We start from the raw sequence: 21,811 nt of genomic DNA, 5'->3' as shown, positions 1-21,811 counted from the left end.
TTTCCCATTTTGTATGTGTGCAACTTATTGTTCCTTCCTAAATGGAGTACTTTGCATTTGTCCTTTATTGAATTTGCTTACTTGTGCTTGTACAATTTCTTAGTAATAAAAAATTAAATTGGACACTTACTCCTGTATATACGCATTAGCCTGACAAACAGAGACTACAAACATGGGGGGGTATTTTCATTTGTCACATATCTGTCAGTAAAACATTAGTTTTACTTGTAATGTGTTAATATTTTCTCTCAAGCTTGTTTTCCTGCGCTATGTTTGTATTTGCTATACTACAATGAATAAATATCACACAGCCCATGTTTCAGACACAAGTAATCTCACTTAGAGGTTGATACTGCACTAGTGAGATCAATGGGAGCTTTGCAGTGGACTTCAATGAAATTTGGACCAGGCCTTTATTGCAAATGTTATCTGTCGCAGGCAAAAAAATCCAAGGAGGCTGAAGATGTTTTGAATGAGATGGTGTTCCAAGACATTGAGTACCCTGGGTATGATGACTTTAGAGCAGAGGCTTTCCTTCACCAGCAAAAGAAACAAGAATGCTTAAAAAAAGCAGAGGAGGCCTATCGCATGGGTATGAAGCCTGTGGCAACATTTTATGCACAACAGGTAAAAAGAGAAAAGTGCGTTGTGTTTTGATTTGAGGATGTTTTCACCCCTCAGCTCATAGAGAGCCAAATACCCAACTGAATGTGATTTGAACATGAATTCACCTACTGCACTTGTTTGGATTTGCTTTATTATTAAACCTCCCAAAATATGCAAATCTTGGGAAGTCCCCCAACTATCACAAGTGCATTCATTGGTTAGAAAGTAGATTGTAGTTTTACACTGATCTGAAAGCTTGTGTAAAACTAATATTTTTATAGTGCAAATTTCTATTGAAAGTTTTAAAACTATGAAATACTCATCACATCTTTGCTATACAGTGATACAGAAATGTTACTATAAAATAATTTTTCTAGGGCTGTCAAGTTTTTGCAGTTAACTGACGTGATTAACTAAAAAAATTAATTGTGATAAAAAAATTAATTGTGATTAATTGCACTGTTAAACAGTAGAATTGCAATTAAAATTTATTAAATATTTTTGGATGTTATTCTACATTTTCAAATATATCAATTTCAGTTACAACACAGAATACCAAGTGTACAGTGCTCACTTTATATTATTTTGGCTATATGAATCTTTAGCACATCTGACATGTAAATATCTTGCGACGCCGGCTACAACGGTGCCATGCAAACACCTGTTCTCACTTTCAGGTGACATTGTCATTAAGAAGTGGGCAGCATTATCTCCCATAAATGTAAACAAACTTGTTTCTCTTAGCGATTGGCTGAACAAGAAGTAGGACTGAGTGGACTTGTAGGCTCTAAAGTTTTACATGGTTTTGTTTTTGAGTGCAGTTATGTAACAACAACAAAACTACATTTGTAAGGTGCACTTTCATGATAAAGAGATTGCACTACAGTAGTTGTATGAGGTGAATTGAAAAATGCTATTTCTTTTATTTATCATTTTTACAGTGCAAATATTTTAATAAAAAATAAATATAAAGTGAGCACTGTACACTTTGTATTCTGTGTTGTAATTGAAATTGATATATTTGAAAATGTAGAAAACATCCAAAAATATTTAAATAAATAGTATTCTATTATTGTTTAACAGCGTGATTAATCACAATTTTTTTTTAATTGTACAATTATTTTTTAATCACGCAATTAATCGCAATTAATTTTTTAATTGATTGACAGCGCTACATTTTTCTAATAGAATATTTAATATTTTATATTGTGTGCAATTTTATTACCTATTACTCATATTGGTGAGTTGAAAAATTTTATTAAAATATTTAGTATCTGATTCTTTTTTTAAAAAGTAGCTTTGTTATATTTCTAATCTAGATATTGTTATGGCTTGTTCAGGAAGATTCTAAATAGTGATGTCTGCATGATTGTTGGACAGAAATATAATTTCAACCACTATCCTGCCTCTTCATCATGGACACAAATTATAAGTGAAATTTGCAAAATAAAGAATTTATTCTACGGCTTTTAGGGAAAAGCTGTTACCTTCACTCTTGTGAAATACTTGCCTCTTGTGTTTAATTTTTTCTTTGTACTTTCAATTTGAGGCAAAAATTGTAAAAACTAGATTTTGTTTGTGAGGCTGAGTTTGAGACTTGAATGTTTGTGGTGTTTGCCTGTGCTTACAGCTCCCTGCAAGTGAGGATTGCAGGGCTGGTATCTGTGAATCTGCCACTAATACTGGTCAGCCACTAGAGAAACTTTAAGACAAAATGTCACCTGCAATCTCTTCTTCTGCTTATTGCACCATCAGGCCAATATCCTAAGAGCTGCTCCCTGCTGTATTGACAGTTCCAGTGCTTGTTCTTTGTCTCTTCACCTTCTTCTCTTTAGCAGGCTGCACTATTCCCCTGATAGAGGTGCTGCCTCCATCATGGAAGATTTTCCATAAAGAAAACCAGGAGATTTGGCAGCTATGGAGGAAATGTTTGCAACTGCATGGCTAGTCTGATCTGAATGAATACATTCTGTAGACTCAGACTAAATTTAAAGTATTTGAGAGGCTTGTTCTGGCCTGTGGGTCAATTGTTTGAGACTTCTGATTTAATAAATGCAGGGGCGGCGCTATGTTTTTTGCCACCCCAAGCACGGCAGTCAGGCGGCCTTCGGCGGCACACCTGTGGGTGGTCCGCCGGTCACGCGGATTCGGCGGCATGTCTGCAGGTGATCTGCCGGTCCCGCACCTTCAGCGTGCCCGCCAACGAATTGCCGCCAAAGCTGCGGGACCGGCGGACCTCCCGCAGGCATGCCGCCGAAGGCTGCCTGACTGCCGCCCTCACAGCGACCGACAGGCCGCCCCAGGCACGCGCTTGCTGCGCTGGTGTCTGGAGCCACCCCTGAATAAATGTACAACTAATATTTGCAAAAAGTGCAATGCCATTGTTAGGATAGAATATTAACTAACAAGTTAAAATTCAACACTGAACGGGGTTTATGTTAGTGTTCATGTAGGCATCTTATACTGTTTATTTCTTTCTCTCTGGCTTTCCTTCATTTTCTTGATTCTGATCTCTTCTCTGTGCAAGCTTTGACCAGTGTCCTGTGAGCGAGTTTGATTAAATCAGCACATGACTCCCTCTAAATAGGTTTTAGTGACACACTTGCAGAATTTCAGTTGTAATTATAGTTCACAGTTTGATGCAATGAAATTTAAAAGCACCCTGCTTGTGCTGTCATCTTGAATCCTGATAACCAGTATGGAGCTTAGATTAAGTCTTAGAATTTAACAGTTGATGTGTTTATGAATCAAGGGTCGCCTTCATGAGCAGAAGATGAAAGAAGCAAACCATGATGCTGCTGTGCAAATCTTTGAGAAAGTAAATGAATCCCTGCTGCCTGAGAATGTTTTGGATCTGCATGGTCTTCATGTAGATGAAGCCATTAATCACTTGTCCAGAGTACTACAGGAGAAAAGCCACGGTAGGAATAAACTAATAATCAATCCACGCACACAGTTATCTCTTTGACACTTTGCTCAGGAGGCCAAAGTAGAAAGAATACATTTTATAAACAGGGAAATATAAGGGGTATGAATATTAATAATAAAGGCAACTTAGCAACACCTGAAGACAACTTGGTTTTATTGTAACTTTAACGATCCCCAGTGAACAGTGGTATTTTGTGTCATGGAAATGCAAATAAAATGTGCTTCTTTTCTCTTTCCCACCTGTATTTCTCTATTATTTTGTCTTTCCCTTTTTACTACACTTTATTCTCATTTTTTCTTTTCTTCTTCTTCTCCTCCTTTATCAAGGAGATCAGTTAATTTCTCCTTTATTGATTTTTTATCAAAGTTAATCACATCCCCTTCCCTCCCTTTTTAAGTCATCTTTTCACTCTCTTCTCTTTCAGAATTTTGTTGGTTTTTTTTAATCTTAAGAAAAAGTGTTATGCTTGCAGACCAGCAGCATAATCCAACAATGTCCTAACACAAGTTTTATACAAAAGTGTTCAGATTTCTGAATGATCTTTTAATGGCCTTTAAGATAAAATTATCACCTGTGTATTGGATTCTCTCAAGTTTCAGAAGTATTGTAACGTTCCTAAATGTCATTCTGTGCAGTTGTGCATGAAGGTGTTTTTTAATTTTCCTCCCAGTGAAGCATTCAAGTATTGCAGTTCTTTTCTTAGGGGGAAAAAAAAATTATAAAAATAAATGCAGAAAATACTAACTTTACAAATTAAACACACCTGGAATGTTTTATAAGAAATACGTACCATGTGAGGCACAACCATGTGAATAGAAAACACTTCTAAATGATCACTTTAAAAACAGTTTCCTAACACAGGGGAAACTGAGGTGTTAAATGGGGCCTCTCACTTGCAATATGAGTGCCAGAACTAATTAACTCCAAATTTGCTCATCTCATCCATGCTAGTCATAAAATGAGACTCCTATACTATAAACCAATGGTCTCCAACTTTTCTATGCACAAGATCACTTTTTGAATTTAAGTGCAACCCAGGATCTACGCTGCCCCTTCCCCGAGGCCCCGCCCTGCTCACTCCATCCCCCTTCCCTCCGTCGCTTTCTCTCCCCCGCCCTCACTCACTTTCACCAGGATGAGTCAGGGTTTTGGGGTACGGGAGGGGGCTGGGGCCAAAGGGTTCGGCGTGTGGAGGGGGGCTGGGACCAAGGGGTTTGGCATGTGGAGGGGGGCTCCGGGCTGAGCCGGGGGCAGGGGGTTGGGGAGCAGGAGGGGGTGAGGGGTGCAAGCTCTGGGAGGGAGTTTGGGTGCAGGAGGGGGCTCCAGGCTGGGGCAGAGTGTTGGGGTGCAGGAAGGGGTGCAGGGTGCAAGCTCTGTGAGGGGGCTCAGGGCTGGGCAGGGGGTTCGGGTGCAGGGTGATGGCTCCAGGATGGGACTCAAGGCTGGGGGTTGGGGTGTGGGAGGCTGTAGGCTCCCACTGGACAGTTCCCGGGCAGTGGGGCAGTGGGGCTGCGGCAGGCTCCTTGCCTGCCCCTGCTGCTCCCGGAAGTGGCCAGCATGCCCCTACAGCCCCTGGCAGGGGACACGTGGCTCCGGGCGCTGCCCCTCCCTGCAGGCACTGCCCCCGCAGCTCCCATTGGCCACAGTTCCCCATTCCTGGCCAATGGGAGCTGTGGGGATAGTGCTTGCAGGCAGGAACAGTGTGTGGAGACCCGTGGTGTGCCCCACCCCAGGAGCTGCAGAGACGTGCTGGCTACTTCCAGGAGTGGCATGGGGCCAGGGCAGGCAGGGAGCCTGCCTTAGCCCCACTACGCTGCCGGACTTTTGGTGGCCAGAGATCGCGATCGAGTGTCAGAGGCTCCAGGATCGACCAGTCGATCATGATCTACCAGTTGGTGACCACTGCTATAAACCTGAACCTCTGCTTACTAACGTATCGTATATTTTCCCATTAATCCATAGAGTTTTAATTTCCTATGACTCAACACTTATTGTCAGCAGCTCTGGAACGCTGGCAGAGTCGTCCTTGCTCAGTAGCCTCCTGACTCTGAAATATTTATTTATTTGTTTCGATTTACATAAAAAGAGACCCATCCCAGGCTCTAGGTGCTTTGAAAGTTGTCAAAGATCACAGATAATACAAAAAAGAAGTAGATAAAGGGGAGAGAGCAAGATTAGGATAGATCCTACACAAAGTGCCAATCTGTAAGTGGTCCCTTCAGTTTAAAAAAAAAAAAAAGAAAGAAAGAAAAAGTTAGCACCTCCAATTATTTCGTTATAAAATCCAGATTAACTCTTCCTTCCCCTCCCCAGTAGTCCCCTTCCAGACGATACAGTAATAGTAGATTACTGCAACCTTTTCTAGAGGCAGAAGATTTGTGACTACTAGAGAAGACCTAGAGAAAAGCCCTAGTAGAGCCCATGCTGATGTATTGAAATGCTATATTGATCCTTAGGATGTTCCCAAGAACCTGCTCCAATGTTTGAGAAATTACTACCCTGCTAGTCTGACTTTGATTCAGAGGTTAAAAATTAATGTACAGTTTCATGTTTCTTCCTTGTCCTATCTTTGTGTGTCTTGTGAAAATTATTTCATTTAAAATATTTCTTAGTGCAAAACTGATACAATTTATTTAGATTTAAGAATTTTGCTTCATGTTCATGATGAGTTTGTTCTTGTAAACATGTTCTGTACTAAAAGTGCTGTTTTTTTATTGTGCTCTTTTAACTATCTTATGTTCTAACTGGCTGTAAATTCCAAATACAGGTCTGACATGAATGATGTTTCTATAAAATCATGAGGTTTCTGTGACAGAGCACAATGTATAGGTTTCAAGATATAGTCCAGATTTGAAAAGTTCATTCAGACATATTTCTTAAACTCTAATGGCAAATTTAATTTACTTTTTATGCCAGAGGAAAAGTGGATTGTAGTGATGCATACATAACGGTTAAAGCTAATGTAGGAAAACAGAATTGTAAATCACTGTGGTGAAAATTTTCAGATGTATGGATAAGAAAGTTCTGTTAAATGCTGAGTCTGTGCAGAGAGAACATTGTAACCGTTACAATTCCTCCTGTAACAGAGTACAAGCAGACTGGTGGTAAACCATATCTGTGTGTGATCACGGGAAGAGGAAACCATAGCCAGGGAGGAGTTGCTCGCATCAAACCAGCAGCCATTAAATACCTCACAAGCCACAACTTCAGGTGAGCTTAGATTTCTGTTACTGATATTTTGAATCTACATTCAGCTAACTAAACACTGAAATGTGTTTTAGAAAACTATACAATTTGTAAAATAATTAAGGCAGATCAACTATCATAATAGTTTAAGATTGCCAGGCATCCGGTTTTTGACCGGGAAGCCCAGTCAAAAAGGGACCCTGGCGACTCTGATCAGCACTGCTGACCGGGCCGTTAAAAGTCTGGTTGGCCGCAGCAGCCAGCTCCGTGTGGCTTCCGGAAGTGGCTGGCGTGTCCCTCTGGCTCCTAGGCGCAGGGGCAGCCAAGGGGCTCTGCACCTGCCCAAGTGCCGCCCCTACAGCTCCCATTGGCTGGGAGCCACAGCCGATGGGAGCTACAGGGTCAACACCTGTGGGCGGGGGCAGCACGCAGAGCCCCCTGGCTGCCCCTGCGCCTAGGAGCCAGAGGAATATGCCTGCCGCTTCTGGGAGTTTCCTGCGGTAAGCACCGCCCAGAGCCTGCACCCCAACCCTGAGCCCCCTTCCTCTCCCAAACTCTTTCCCCAACCTCCTGCCCCAGCCCTGAGCCCTCTCCCACACCCAAATTCCGTCCCAGAGCCCGTACCCCCTCCCGCACTCCAGCCCTGAGCCCCCTCCTGCACTCCAAACCCCATATCCCTGGCCCCACCCCAGAGCCCGCACCCCAAGCTGGAGCCCTCAGCCCTGCACCCCAATCCCCTGCCCCAGCCTGGAGCCCCCTCCTGCACCCTGAACCTCTCATTTCTGGCCTCACCTCAGAGCCTGTACCCCCTCCCACACTCCAGCCCCCTGCCCCAGCCGGAACCCCTTCCCAAACTCTGAACCCCTTGGCCCCACCTCCCAGCCCAGAGGTTCCTGCACCCCAAACCCTTCATTCCTGGCCCCACCCCAGAGTCCATACCCCCAGCGGGAGCACCCCTCCCGCACCACTGCCCCAGCCCAGTGAAAATGAGTGAATGAGCAAGTGTGGGAGAGCGTGAGCGAAGGGGGGAGAGAGGATGGCGTGAGTGGGGGCAGGGCCTCGGGAAGGGCAGGATCTCAGGGCAGGGGGCAGGACAAGGATGTTTGGTTTTCTGCAGTCAGAAAGTTGGCAACCCTATAATAGTTCCAGTGGAGATAAAATTTCATGACATAAAACTGTCCCATAAGGGAAGTTCGATACAGTTTTCTTCTGTTCACCTTTACTTTGGACGGTAGATGAAAACATTAGATGAGTTTGTTTTTGTGTACATAATTGAGTTTCTGTCGAGGTTACTGGAGCAAATTACTCCAAAGACCCCTTTTAGTCCCTCATAAGTACATCCCTCAGGTGACAAGCCTTGCTTCCTGCACCTTACCCTGGGGGGAACCCTATAGTCCATCCACTCTTAGGCTGGATCTCTGGGCTGCAGCCCCGGTCCCCAATCAAGTTAACAACACAAGTTCAACTGGCACCTGTAAGTGTTTCCCTTTTGGAGCCTGACAGCTCACATTTGCATTTGCAGTGGCACAGAACCAGCATCTTCAAAACAAAGCATTATGTATTCATTCCCAAATGATACGAAGCTTTTGATGCAAAGGGTAAAAATAATGAGGCCTACACATGTGGATATTACTTAGACCTTTTAAAGGTTTTCCTTCAGCCCAGCTGATTCTGTCTCTGAGTTGGGAGAAGCAGACAGCATTTCTGGAGTTTTTACCCCCCTCCCTCTGTGTGAGTTTGCTTGCCTGTCAGCATTTCACTGACATACACTGGGAGCCTTTCTCAGATCACCCAACCCCTCCTCCTTTTTTCTAGGATCTTGAGGTTTTCGATCTCCTTTGATCCAAGGTTTAGGTTTCTGAAGAGTAAACCATTCTAACCTGGATGGAGCAGGACTGGTAGTTTCTTCTCTATTAATGGCCCAGCCATTGTTATCTTGGCTGCTTTGAAGGTGTGTTCCTGAGGCGGTTTTATCTTTGATATCGTTATCTTTGATAGCAAGTAACCCATCATAATTAACCACACAGAAGCCTGCACGTATTCGTAAAAAATACAAATATTTTCCAGTTTGTCACTATTACCCATTTCCAATCAGTATAACCAGTCCATGAAGGGAAGCAAATACTCAGAAACATATTAAAATTAAGATTTTTATTGAGTGTATACACGCATGCCAAACATTTCATATGCTTACCCATACTTTTAAAAATCTCTAAACTTTATTTTTCCAGAATACTCTTAAACTATCATTGAATCAGAGAAATAAGATAGAGAAAATACCTATTAGTTCATCCAACAAATTGACAGTGCAGTATTGTTCCCTGTTGTACTTTTTTTAGTTCTTTGACCAGTCATTAGAGATGACTGCACTGAGGTGATAGAGGAGCACTCACGTTGAGAGGGTGCAGGATTTTTACCATCTTGTCTTTAACTTTGTAATCTGTTTGCAAGCTGGTGAAAAGCCTGCACCCAATCCTCGAGTGCTCCTACTATTGGTAGCTCCCAATGGAGAATTACACCAGTGCCAGATCACCAATTGGAGAAGCTCTGAGAATGCACAGTGTAGACAAGACTTACCTGTACATTCCCAAGCAATGAAGCATGTGGCATTTCAAATAATTCTGCAGCCTATGAGCATTTTTTTTCTTGATATTCAGCCTACAGTTTTCCATTTCTTAATTTCATTGAGCTATAACTAAATTCCTCTCTCTTCTGTTATATCTTCAAATATATTCCTCATAAATCAATCCCTCCAAACCTCTGAACTCCCTCCAGTTTGTTACTGTTTCTAGTACTGTGCAATATTCTAATACCAGTGCAATATTCAAGCTACCTAAAGAGGGATCATTGTCTCCTTGCTCTATGAAGTGATTCATCTGCCCCAAAATTGTATTGGCCTATTTTGTTGCCATATCTCACTAGAAATGCATGTCTGATTCCTCTTCTATTATCACTCCAAAATCTCTCTTCTTAGTACTTCTTTCCAAATTTTTCCCTCTCACTGAAAATCTGTTTGTCTTAGGTGTACTAACTTGCTTTTTACTAAAAGGAATCTAATTTTTTATTTTATGACCATATTTTTGATCTCCTTAGGTCCCTTTTTATTTCTTTGTCCTAACTAGTCCTTCAATTCTGTATAATCTGTAAAGTTCGTTAAACACCTTCATTAATGATGATCTCTAAAAAAGATGAAGTACAATCTGTTTAACATCAACACTGCAGTGCCACCCTAGACACCTCTCTCTGATAAATGACAATGTCTAAAATCAATCCAAGTTTGTCTGCCAAAATTTGTACTTTATAAATTCATGCCGTGGAGTTTGGTCAACACTGCACATTTCTGAAAATCCTACCATCAATATTGTGTGATCTTTCTTTTTCCCACCCTTAATGTTTGTTTCATTATCCTATTAGGAGTTGAAGTTAGATTTACAGGATGGCAGTTACTGGAATCCTCTTCTTTCTCTTTCTGAAGATGAGTACCACATTTGCTTTTCTTCCGAAGAATAGGGAAGAGTGGGAAAGATAAAAGCATAGCAGATATTAGGAGGAGGATTGGGCAATTTTTTCTCTCTCTCTCATTACAGTTGCCAAAACCCTACTGTTCAGAGCTCTCTGACCATACCAAAAACCATCCCATGTAAAATCGTCCACTCTATAAATAGAGGATGTCCTGATTTCTTCACTTTGGAAATCTTGTCACCCTACTCCTGGATGACAACCTTATTCACTTTCTAGGACTAGGAGATATGGTGCTGGGCATAATATAAACTTTGAATCTTAATCTCCTCTTGTTTAACAGGTTCACAGAAATAAAACCAGGCTGCCTGAAAGTCATGCTGAAGTAAAAGGGTGTGAAGAAGGAGTGTGAAACTAGAAATTTTAAACAGTGTCAGTAATTATAACTTAATGTACTTTAAAAACAGTATTTTAATAGAAATTTTTTTCAACTTATTTTATATCAATTAGTTTTGTCAGCATGTGTTTCCAATAAAATGGTAAGATTGAAGTGTATTTCTTCATAACTCCAAAGGGAAGATCCTCTTACAGAGATTGTAATATGAGAAGTACAGACCTGCAATACTGCTGAACAATAGAGAAATTAAGGTCCCGTTTTCAAACACTGCTTCCTTCTCAGTGCAGACAGAGCCTAAGATTATCTCTGGCCCAATACATTTTAATAGTTGTGGATTTTGTAACTTTAAAATATACACAGTAAAAGTTAACTTGTTTAAAGATAGTTAGTTATTGTGTGTGTGAGAATTTTGAGTTGAGATTTTCAAAGGAGCCTAAAGGAGCGAGGTATCCAACCCCCATGGAAATTTGAAACCCAAGGCAGGTGAGTGCCTAACACTCAAAGACTCTTTTTGAAAATCTGAGCCATGATCTTCAAGTGGTGTTTTCTTGAAAATATGGACCAGTTCTGCTGTCCTTATTCATACAGAACTCTTCTTGAAGTCAATAGGAGTTGTGTGTTATAAGGACTCTGGATTGGGACCTAAAGTCTGTTAGAAAATTTTATTAATGCACCTTAATTCTTTAAGGAGAAAAACATAACCCCATAGTCTCATCTCTACCTACATTTTATCTGTGTATAATAAAATAAATAAGTAGATAAATTGGCACATCTCCAGTAGTAAATATTATGTTTAACTGTATGGCATTTCAAGCACTTTTTCTAGCAGCAAAACAGTTTATAGTAGTATAGTGGTAATTGCTCAACTGGAAAGATCAGATTAGAGGAAGAATTTCTTTGACATTAGCAGTTCTTCAGGATCCAGAAAATGTGCTTATAATGCCTCTGCGCCCCCTCCCCCCCCTACTTAGAAGATATTTTTTCAGCAAACAATCAGAGCATTTATTTTAAGAACAAGATGGAACAACTTAAAGTATGCTTTTATTATAGTATGTAACCGCCTTGAAAATTGAGGCATAAATTTCCTTTAATATAATAGTTTTTAAAGCTTTGCTATGAAACTTTATTTTCATAACAATTGAGTTATGTACTGGAAATAATGTTAATAGGTGAATGTGAGGTATTTTTCATATTCTTAAGTTAGTATGTCAGTAAATTTTGGGGGGGGGGGAAATTTTCAAAACAGTACCCTTTGTTTGTGCTTACACAGAGTTGTATGCACACAAATAACAGAATTTACGTGCACCACCCCTTTGTACGTGCCATTGAGGCTTCGGGGGTCAGGCAGGCTTGTACTCAGCTAGCCTGGGATGCCTCCAGTGCTGCAGTGTCCAGGCTGTTATGTTTAGCATGCTAACTTGAACTGAGCTAGCATGAGTCTGTCTACCCATGCTAGGAATCATGCCTCCCAGCTGCAGTGTAGATATCCCCTCTAATAACTGTGTTTTGGTTTGTGGGTACTTATGTACACGGTTTGTCTCTCCACTTTAGGTCTCTGCCCTGTTCCTGTAGGCAAAATGTTCAAATATAAAAGAACCCTGCTCTTTAAGTCCTTAAGAGCAGAGTTCTTTTTATGCTTCTGCACTGTGCACTAGGGGCCTGAATATGGTAACGGGCAGTTGTGTAATAACATAAGATAAATAGATTCTTCTCTATGGAAATCAATGGCCAAACTTCCATTGATTTCAGTGGTGTATGATCAAACCCTAAGGTACCAATTAAGCAATGCATTTTAAACATGTGCTTAAGTCTCATTAAAGCAATGGGACTTAAGTATTCTGCTTTGCTGAATTGGGACCTAAAAAGGAGGAGAAAACCAGAGTGGAAGAGGAGTGGTGGATATACAAAAAACCTCCTCTCTATCTTGGATTATTTGCCTAGTTTTCCAGAAGAAACATTGAAACTTTTTTTTCATTTTTATAGCCTTTGTTTTGGGAGCCCAATAATTTATTTTATAATGGGAAGAACTGTTTTAAATAACTGTATTTTAAAATATTTTGAAGTAGGTAACATTTTTTGGGACTTCCAGCCTTTACGGTGTCCTTTTAAGAAGAAACTAGTGACATAATTTTTACTATGAAAATTTCAAACCTTAAAGTATTACCACCAGCACTCTGAAAGAACATAGACTGTTAAAATAGGTATGCACCAGTTTCTTCTTTTCCTTTTATTTAACACTGTAGAGGTTAGTAGGCCAAAAATATGACTCCTTTCTTTTAAAAATACTTGTTCTTAAAGTTCACTCAATTTATTAGATTAAAAAAATGCTTCAAAACTTTTTCCTAAAGAAAAGTTAATGTCAGCAGCTTAGCATTCATGAGCAATTCTCAATAACAGACCCAAACATGCCCATGCAATGAAAGAAAACATGATTCTGCAAAGGAACAGATTTGTTTAAAAAAAAAAATTAAAGATCATCTTTCAGATTTCCAGGGATTATAAAAATAGTAAGGCAAAACTGATTTTTAAAATACTTTTAAAAATACTTTGATGGTCCTTTTTATTAATGCTTTTGTTTTTCTTTTATAGTTTGTGGTTCAATTTCTTTTAAACTTTAAATATTTTTCTAGGCTTAGTTAGGTCATCTTAAACACAGTCATAGCGGTACCTTTTTGAGGTTAAGTTGTTGGAAACCTTTGTAATTCAGGAGTCCTCATTCTTAGAGTTTTATAGATGCCCCATACTACCTTGTAAGGAGACCATTTTAATAATCATGCACTGTATATAAGTGATATTCATTGCATGCCCTACAGAACTTGTATTCTAATTAAGTTTTACTGTGAAGAGGTGGAATTTAACCACATTCACATCCAACGTGTTCATCAAACATGTGCAGAACATGTGTGGATAAGAGAATAATCCCAGTGTTGGTATTATTAAACCAATGTCGTTGTAAATGTGCTGAGATGCATTAGACATAGAATTTACATTACCAGTGCTTATATCTTTAAATGTAATTCACATTTCTAGAATGGTAATTAGCCCTCTTCACAGAATTGAAGAGAGGATGGAGTAGAACACCTTGAAAAAAGAAGAGTACTTTGACTTTTCACAGTTCTGTGGCAGCAAGGTTATTTTTCTTTAAAAAGAAAAAAAATGATCTTGCTATCTCAACTAATGAGCAAGCTCTGATGAGGATTAAGTAACTGATACCTATGAAAGTGCACATAATAAAAGTACAGGTTTGCAGCTATCAGTTGTAAAAGTTATTAGGACCTGTATAATAGATGATATACACTTCTATTTTTAAAATTAGAATATGAAAAAAAAGAATTTTATTTGTATAAAGTTGTACATTTATTGTTAACTATTATGCTCATTTTTACTGGAATACAGTTTTGTAATTTGCATTTAGGGTTTCTTATGTCAAAATGAATTTACAAATGAAATCTAGATTAATAAAGGAATTTTACCACAAACATGATCTTCAGTCTTTCCTTCAGAGACTAGCATTGTCAACGTTTGAAATGAAATAAAATGTACTTGTGGAGTTTTGTAAGAAAGCTTGTGTTTGTTTCTTTCTTGAAGTCATCTTCTGGGATACAAAGTAACAGATTCATGGTCTAATTTTCAGTGATGTGAATGGAAAGTGAGTGCTCAGCATCTCTGAAAATCAGGTAATTGGTTCAGTATTCCTTTGTTTTTTCAGTAGCTGAAAAGAAGCCAAATAAGACTAGATCCTTCTGTGCTTTGCACAAGTGAACTAGAGAGAGAAGGGTAGAAGGAGCCATTTCTCACCCACCCCCAGTGCACCTCTGCAGCCGCAGGGTAAGATAGAGTCCAACCTTGTGTCAAGAGAGCGCTAGGAGCAGAGTCCAGCTGCCATACTTATAGCCACTCTACAAACTTTAGGGGGCAAGGAGATGCAGCTGCTGGCATGTGTGCATGCTAATGCTAGGGTGAAGTACATGCTGAGGTTGGCACTGTTCCCTTGGCCCGGCCTGAGCCATCCTGTTCTGTACAGGCAAGTTGGCTCTGGTAACTAACAGGTGACAGGCTATGCTTCATCCTTACACATATTTAGCTCCAGCTGTTGAGGAAAAGAATTAGTCCTTATCGCCCAGAGGAGAAAGAAGAGTATCAAGAGCCTGAGTAATCCCTCAGAGGTTTTATTGATTCATCTTCACCTGTAGTCAGCTGAAGGTCATTCAGCAACCTACAAGACCTGACCCTAAGTCTACATTGATCAAGGGACTTCAACAGGTAAGGAGGCAGCCTATCAAGTTTGGAATCCTAAATTACAGCGCAGGGCCACTCTCTTCCTGTGGCTGAAAAGGTGAGAGCAAAGCTAATGTTTATTTTCATTGCTGTGCAAGGAGTTTCTTACTTCTAGTGCACCTATGTGTGTGTGCGCACACACCCACACACACACACACGCACCCACACACACACACACACCCCACCCCTCCCCAACACTAAGAGAACATTATGAAGGTTGCAAAGTCAAGCACTCAAACGTTAGGAAATGCCAGAATTAAGGTTGCCAGTGTAACCTTAATTCATCTTCCTTCTGTGTGTGCATTCTGATAGTCTAATTACATGGTCACATATTGTTTTTTCCACAGGACCCCTGCCTCATTCAGGTCACAAGACGGATGGTGCTCACTGAATGAGCAGCTATTCAATATTTAGTTTTCTCATTGTTCAGTTGTTGCCCCTGCTCTTATTTAGAGTACACTAGTCAAACCCTGATCTGAAGACAGAATTATTTATTTCCTCATGGGCTTTTCTGCGTCCCTTGTCACTATAGTATGAGTGTTTCGCAAGTGTTAACGAAGGTATTTTCGCGCCACCTGTGTGAGATGGAGTGGTAATTCCCATTTTACAGATGGGGAACTGAGGCACAAAGAGTTGAAGGTCAAAAGTATTCACTAATTTTGGATGCCCTGTTTGAGATGCCTGACATGATTTTTCAGTCCTTAGCATTATACAGTATTAAACGTGTTTGAAGCACAGCTCCCAGTGACTTTAGTTCTAACTGTGAGCACTTAGCACTTCTCTAAATCAGACACAGGGTCTCCATGTCAAGCACCCAGAAAATGAACGCACAATCAATCGCTACCTGTAAAAAGTTTGTTTTAAGTGACTTGTCTAGCATCATATAGTAGAACTCTGTGGCAGCAGCAGGGATAGAATCCAGTTCTCCGGGGAAGCATTCACCTACCTTAACCATGCCTGTCTCTTCGTGGGTATCTAGCCATCAGCTCATGCGCAACTTGTCTGAACCAGAGCTCCTAATCTTTTCCCCGCAAGTCCTCCTCCCACTCCTTTCTCAATTACTATGTAAAACACTGTCATCCTGCCTGACGCTCAGTCCCATAACCTGGGCGTCATTTGATCAGAGACCTCTGTCTAGGTCCTTACATCCAGGCTATATTTAAAATTTCATGCAGATTTTTTTTTCTACATGACATCTCTTAAGATATGGCTTCCCCTATCCATTCACACAGCTAAAACGTGTGTCCAGGCTCTCATCATGTCACATCTCAGTTACTGCAACATCCTTCTCTCTGGCCATGACAAATTCAGTTTTGCCCCAGTCACAGCCATTCAGAATGCTGCTGCAAAGATATTTTTTCTAGCCTGTCGCTTTGACCATGTCACCCCTCTCTGAATTCCCTCTGCTGGTGACCCCTTCTCTGTCACATCAAACATGAGTTGTTTCCCTTTCAAGGTCCTTCATGGCCTATCCACATCCTACCTATAATTCACTATCATAATGTCAACTCCTGCCTCCAATCAGCACATGAGGCCAGCCTCCATGTTAAATTTTCAAACAAGCACATTCATACTTTCTCCCATGCTGCCCTTGATGCTTGGGAGGAACTCCCTGTGAACATCTACAAAGCTACCTCCTTCAAATCCTTCATTAAAATTCCTCTTTTCCATGATGCCTACAAAAACATGACAGTGGTTAGGCCCTGCCTATAATACAAGTTCTTGCACTACCCTCACCACTAGCTTCTCAGTGCCTTCCAGGGGTGCATTAAGTAGTGTTACTAATGTATCGCATGTGGTTCATTATCTCTCATCCTCTCCCCAGGGGGAGAATGTTGTGTGCAGTGTAGTGATTTGTTTTGGTAGGGCAGGGTTTTTCAGGAGGGAGGTTGTTTTTAATATGTACATCTGCTTCATGTTTATGTTGGAGAAGGCACGTCAAAGAAGTGCACCTTGCACTTGGAAAGGAAGATTGTGAGGTTTGTGAAGTCCTTAGTTCTTGTGTGAGTTTGTTCCGCGGTCTTGGACCTGCACAGATGATTAACCTGCAATGAAGGATAGCAGTACATGTACATATTGACTGTCTCTTTGTTCTGTGTTTGTGTAGCCCTTAGCAAAATGGAGTCCTGGTCCATGGCTGGGGCTCCTAGGGGCTATGATATTACAAATAATAATAATCGGGGTGTCCCTTGGGTTCTGGGCAAGCTGACAGTACATCCCTTTTTAAAGGGTTTTGGCACTTGAAGTTCTATACACACTACTCTATATGAAGAGAAGAGTCTTATATTCCATGTTGCAAGCTTTATAAATTAATTTAAAACTGCTTCTTTATTTGAAATAATTTAATGCAGCAACTTTTTTACAATCTTGACAATCTTTTTCCTCTGGACCTTTCTACTGCTATCAGTAATCATTGCACTGCCAAAAGCCTGTCGTACCAAAAGAAAGTCTGTGGCAGAACTGGAATCCTGGCTCAAAAGGTAGATGAACAGAGAAAAATGGCAAGGAATGTTGGTCAGTAGAGAGCTACTGCCCTCAGGACTCTATAAACTAAGAAAGTTGGTCTCCGTGACACCTTGACTTTTCTATCCTATCATAGATCTGATGAACCTGATCCTGCCATGTATAAATAGGGGAGGAGGTAAGAAACACTGCTCATCTCTGTCTAAATTGGAAATGGGATACTATTTTCCTAGGACATAGACTGTACCTTGAAACCAGACTCCCCCACCTAGATGAGCAACTTTGAAAACTGAGGATTTATTGAATTAAACATGAATAATACAAATGGGTCAGCATTTTTTGTTACTTATTTTTATATTACATTCAGGTCATGTAGCTCCCATATTTTTTCCATGCTACAGATGTTTGTCTTGACAACATTAATTTAATTGTAGAAGTTGAAAGGGGGATTGGAAGTTTTGGCAGCTTGTTCAGGAAAAATGGGAGCTTTGGTACCAATTTATGTAGCAGGCACATTCTGTGGCTTTGAAATCACAGAAAATGCAGAACATTGCTTGTAACAAAGAATTTGGTAAAACAGCAGTGTGTCTTTGCCACCACTAGAGGTCACAGTTGATATAACACAAGGTCTGGCCCTTAGGATTTTTTTTTGTTAAAGTTGTTCTTGTTATTTATACTGTTAAAAGAGAGAGAAAAGATCCACCGTATTGCTCTGTACCCCGTCCCTCCTCCCAACCCTCCCAGGCTGTTTTGTTACCTCTTTCATTGTGTTAGGTCTAAAATTAGATTGCAAACTCCTTTGGGGCAGGGACTGTGTTTGCTTATTTATACTCCAAGCTGCCTGGCACACTTTTGGGCACAGGAAAATACTAGAAAAACTGTATAAAATATTAAACACATTTACAATATCACCCATCACATTAAAATCAGCAGATTGATGTAGCCTTTGGGCGTCATGGTAATCTTTTGGATGTGAGGTTTCTTTCTTCTTTTTTGATTCCTATAATGTTGAAAGCAAATGGAGTCAGCCTTAGCATTTTTACACAGGCCCAAGAAACAATTCCAACATTGTTGCATTTATACGCACAGCACTGGCCTAAAGAATTTGGGAGTATGATCGTGGTTCATTTTACATTTATGAAAGAACAATGGTCTAATGTTGGCAGCTGGGTGATCCGGATTCTAATGCTCGTTCTGCCACAAAATGTGTGTACGTCCTGGGGCAAGACGCACTCTGTGCCTTAATTCCTCATCTGTAAAATGAGGTTAATAATACTTCTGCCCAACCTTTGTCTGTCTGGTCTTTTCAAATACTCTCTGCTCCTCAGTGTTTATCATCTTCCACTATGCATTTGTGTAGCACTTGCAACAATGAGGCCCCATTATTGGCTGGGGCCTGTTGGTACTATTGAATAACAATATTAAGTGTGTATGTATAGTAGAGGGAGAATTTTTATCTCCTCCTGCCTCTAGCCCATTACTTCCAACTAGGATAGTGGAGTCTGTCTGCTTGTTCTTTTTATCCCTAGTGATCGGTTGTGCTTGGGATATGGCTACTTTTAAAATGCTATTGTAGTGCAGCTGCGCTGCTATAGAGATTCAGTGTAGACACATACTACAGTGATGGGATGGGTTCTCTCTTGTAGTTAATCCACCTCCTGAGGCTGTAGCTAGATGGACAGAAGCTCTGTCTACACCGGAGGGGGAAGTCAGCAAAGCTACATCTCTCGGGGTGTGGACGTAGCTATCCTGATGTAAGTTTTCAGTGTAGACCAATCCTATGTCTGCATTTACAACTTATATCATCATCGCTATGTCAGTCAGGAGTGCAGTGACAAAATCCGCAGTGTAGTCACGGCTATGCTGATAGAAGACTGTTTCTGTCAACATAGCTAATGTCATTCGAGGTGGTGTTCCAGTACACTGACCAAAAACCCCCCCAAAACTCCTTCTGTTGGTGTGTAGGCTGTGTCTATGCTAGGGGGCTATGCCAGCTCAGGCTTTTTAGTGCAAATATAGCTTTCGTTTACAAGGCTTTTTTCACAAGGAAAAGGTGAGAAAAGATGTTTAAACAAAAACTGAGTGTCGTCTTTACATATCTGGTTCCCCTAAATCAGGGGCTCTTGTGACTTTGGGCTTTGTCAGAGCCAAAGACCTGCTCTGTGGTGAGTGTTTTTTTAATATACAAATCTCTTTCTCTATAAGTTTAGTATACTACTAGGATTTTTTTTAAAGTCCTCAACTCGCATTCCAGAATAAGATTACAAGCAGTACACACTATCTGTTGTGTTTATGGGAAGTACAAGGTACTTTTGCCCCTTATGCTCATAATAATTATTCTTTACTGATTTTACACTGTTATTCTCCACTTACTATATATCTTGCCTAGTGTATGTGAGTGCGTGGGAGGGGCTGGAGTTGAGCTGCCCATTATGAAAGGGTTGTGGTTTTCTTGGGCGCGGTAGTGCAGTTTTTGTATTTGTATTAGTCACTGGAGGAAACAGGAAAGGCAGGCGGGTGGGTATCGGAGGCTCTTGGGGTCAGTGGATTGTATGTATGTGTGTTCTGATCATGAGAGCCTGTAAAAGAGAAAGTATTTTCCTAGAGAAAGGATGATGGTGCCTCAAAGGAAATGGGACCTGCTCTTCATCTACCCCAACTCCTGTGAGCAGGGTGGATCAGAAACAGTGTTCTGAAGCTACAAAACAGCCACACCACCTGCTAATGCAACCAACAGCAGCCTGCATTTTAATCTGCTGCTGAAGTACATACCACTGTGAGTTAAATTTCACAATCATCTGTGCTTGAATTGTGGGCAAAAAGCTGGTGGACTCCCCCATTATGTCACACGTTCAAAAAAGAAAAAGCTTCACCCTCCACAACCCTTCTCCCTTAATAAAACCCTCGGAGCCAAACCCCAAAGTTATGCTGTCTCTTCTCCCTACAAAAATAAAGGTTGGGGTCAACTTTTTCCTCAATTCTTTTTCAGCCTTTTTCTTTTCTTATTTCCCCTCCCTCCACCCCTCAACCTGCAGCAATGGGAAGGGGAAATGCTGCACAACCATCTCTGCCAGCCCAAGAATTCTAGTGCTAAGAATGTGGAAAGTTGACCCTTCATGGAAGTTATAGTCCCGTTTGCTGTAAAAATTATTCTATCATAAAGAAAATAATCAGAAATTCCTCCTTTGCTTAACATAGCCCAGGGTTGTTTACATGTTCACTGCAAATGTGATATCATAATAATACGAAGCTCCGATATAGTGTTTTTCAGCAGTAGATCTCAAAGCGCTTCAGTCTTTAATGTATTTATTCTCACTACACCCCTGTGAGATAGGAATGGGGAACTGAGATACAGAAAGGTTACGACTTGCCTAAATTGAAGAGGAAAAATATCACTTTCCTTTTGGTTATGAAATAGAAAGTATATGCTTTGAAATAAATAAATAAATGGCATAATGTATGCAGCCAGATGCTGCCCTGCATTTGGACAGATTTGTGCTGCTTTAAGTCTGGCTTATCCAGCTGTAGGAGGAAGGCCCCAGTGCAAGGCAATCATCAGGTGGTGTAGGGCCCTGCAGCTCTTATGCCACCTACTTGCTTTCCAACTGGGCAGGACAGATGACGTGGCTATGGGCACCTGTTGTGCTCTGGTGATCTCATGTTGTTGGAATGGCTACTTTGGGGCTGTAAATAGCTCTAAATAGCCAAGACTGACAAAGGGTGGGAGAAATCAAGTGTTTTCACCATTTTACAGAATCACAAAGAGATCAAGTCACACACATGCACAGTAACAGTTGTATGCATATGTGGGAATTAGTACATCTTTACACACACTGTTTTATCTTTGAAGCGGGGAATTTAACTTGTTTTCAACTGTTTTATTGTTTTTATGGTAGAACATCAGTGGAAATAATATTTAAACTGGGAGGGAGGGAATTAAGTACCTGTAAATGTACAGCTAAACAAAATTTCAAATTGAAACCATTTAAAAGAAATGAGAAGTAGAATTTCACAGTACCATAGAGGAAGGCTCGTGGAAAATAGCTTCCTCCAAGCTGCACATGCCACTACTACTTCATTGTCGTCATGATGGGAATTCCAGTGAAAAGTTTTTTTCATTTTTTTCTGCCCGCCAAACATCAAAAGCAAAAGGTGTAAATATTAGATTGGGCACACAGCATAGAACACATACAAACAGTCCTCAGTATTTGATCCCAAAGGATATTGATCTGTTATTAGTAACCAATAAGTAGGATAAACTATTTAAAAGTGGTAAAGAAACAATTCGACACTTTTAGCCACTTCTCCTCTTAAAAAGCAGATTATAGAGGGTTCAAAAGGTAGGGAAACATCCACCTTTTTGAGGTTATCTATAGTACAAATTACACACAAAAGCTACATTAAAAGATCAATTATTAAGAACATTGCACTGTCAAGCACTCAGAAATTAGGAAATGCCAGAATTAAAGTTGCCTGTGCAACCTTAATTTGAC

General features: G+C 40.5%; 1 protein-coding gene across 1 annotated transcript in view; it reads left to right on the top strand.

Annotated features, from left to right (window-relative positions):
• N4BP2 (NEDD4 binding protein 2) overlaps window positions 1–14,119 on the top strand; it is an 85,039-nt gene extending 70,920 nt beyond the window's left edge. Inside the window, exons 15-18 of the mRNA XM_024211658.2 lie at window positions 439–627; window positions 3,359–3,527; window positions 6,622–6,745; window positions 10,524–14,119. Of these exons, the coding sequence (XP_024067426.1) occupies window positions 439–627; window positions 3,359–3,527; window positions 6,622–6,745; window positions 10,524–10,569 (528 nt within the window). The 3' untranslated portion in view covers window positions 10,570–14,119. The remainder of the gene's footprint in view (window positions 1–438; window positions 628–3,358; window positions 3,528–6,621; window positions 6,746–10,523) is intronic.
• The last annotated feature ends 7,692 nt before the right edge of the window (window positions 14,120–21,811 follow it).

This window comes from Terrapene carolina, unplaced genomic scaffold (assembly GCF_002925995.2).
Source record: "Terrapene carolina triunguis isolate 2854851 unplaced genomic scaffold, T_m_triunguis-2.0 Scaffold66, whole genome shotgun sequence".
NCBI lineage: Eukaryota > Metazoa > Chordata > Testudines > Emydidae > Terrapene > Terrapene triunguis.
This window is presented reverse-complemented; position numbering and strand designations above follow the sequence as displayed.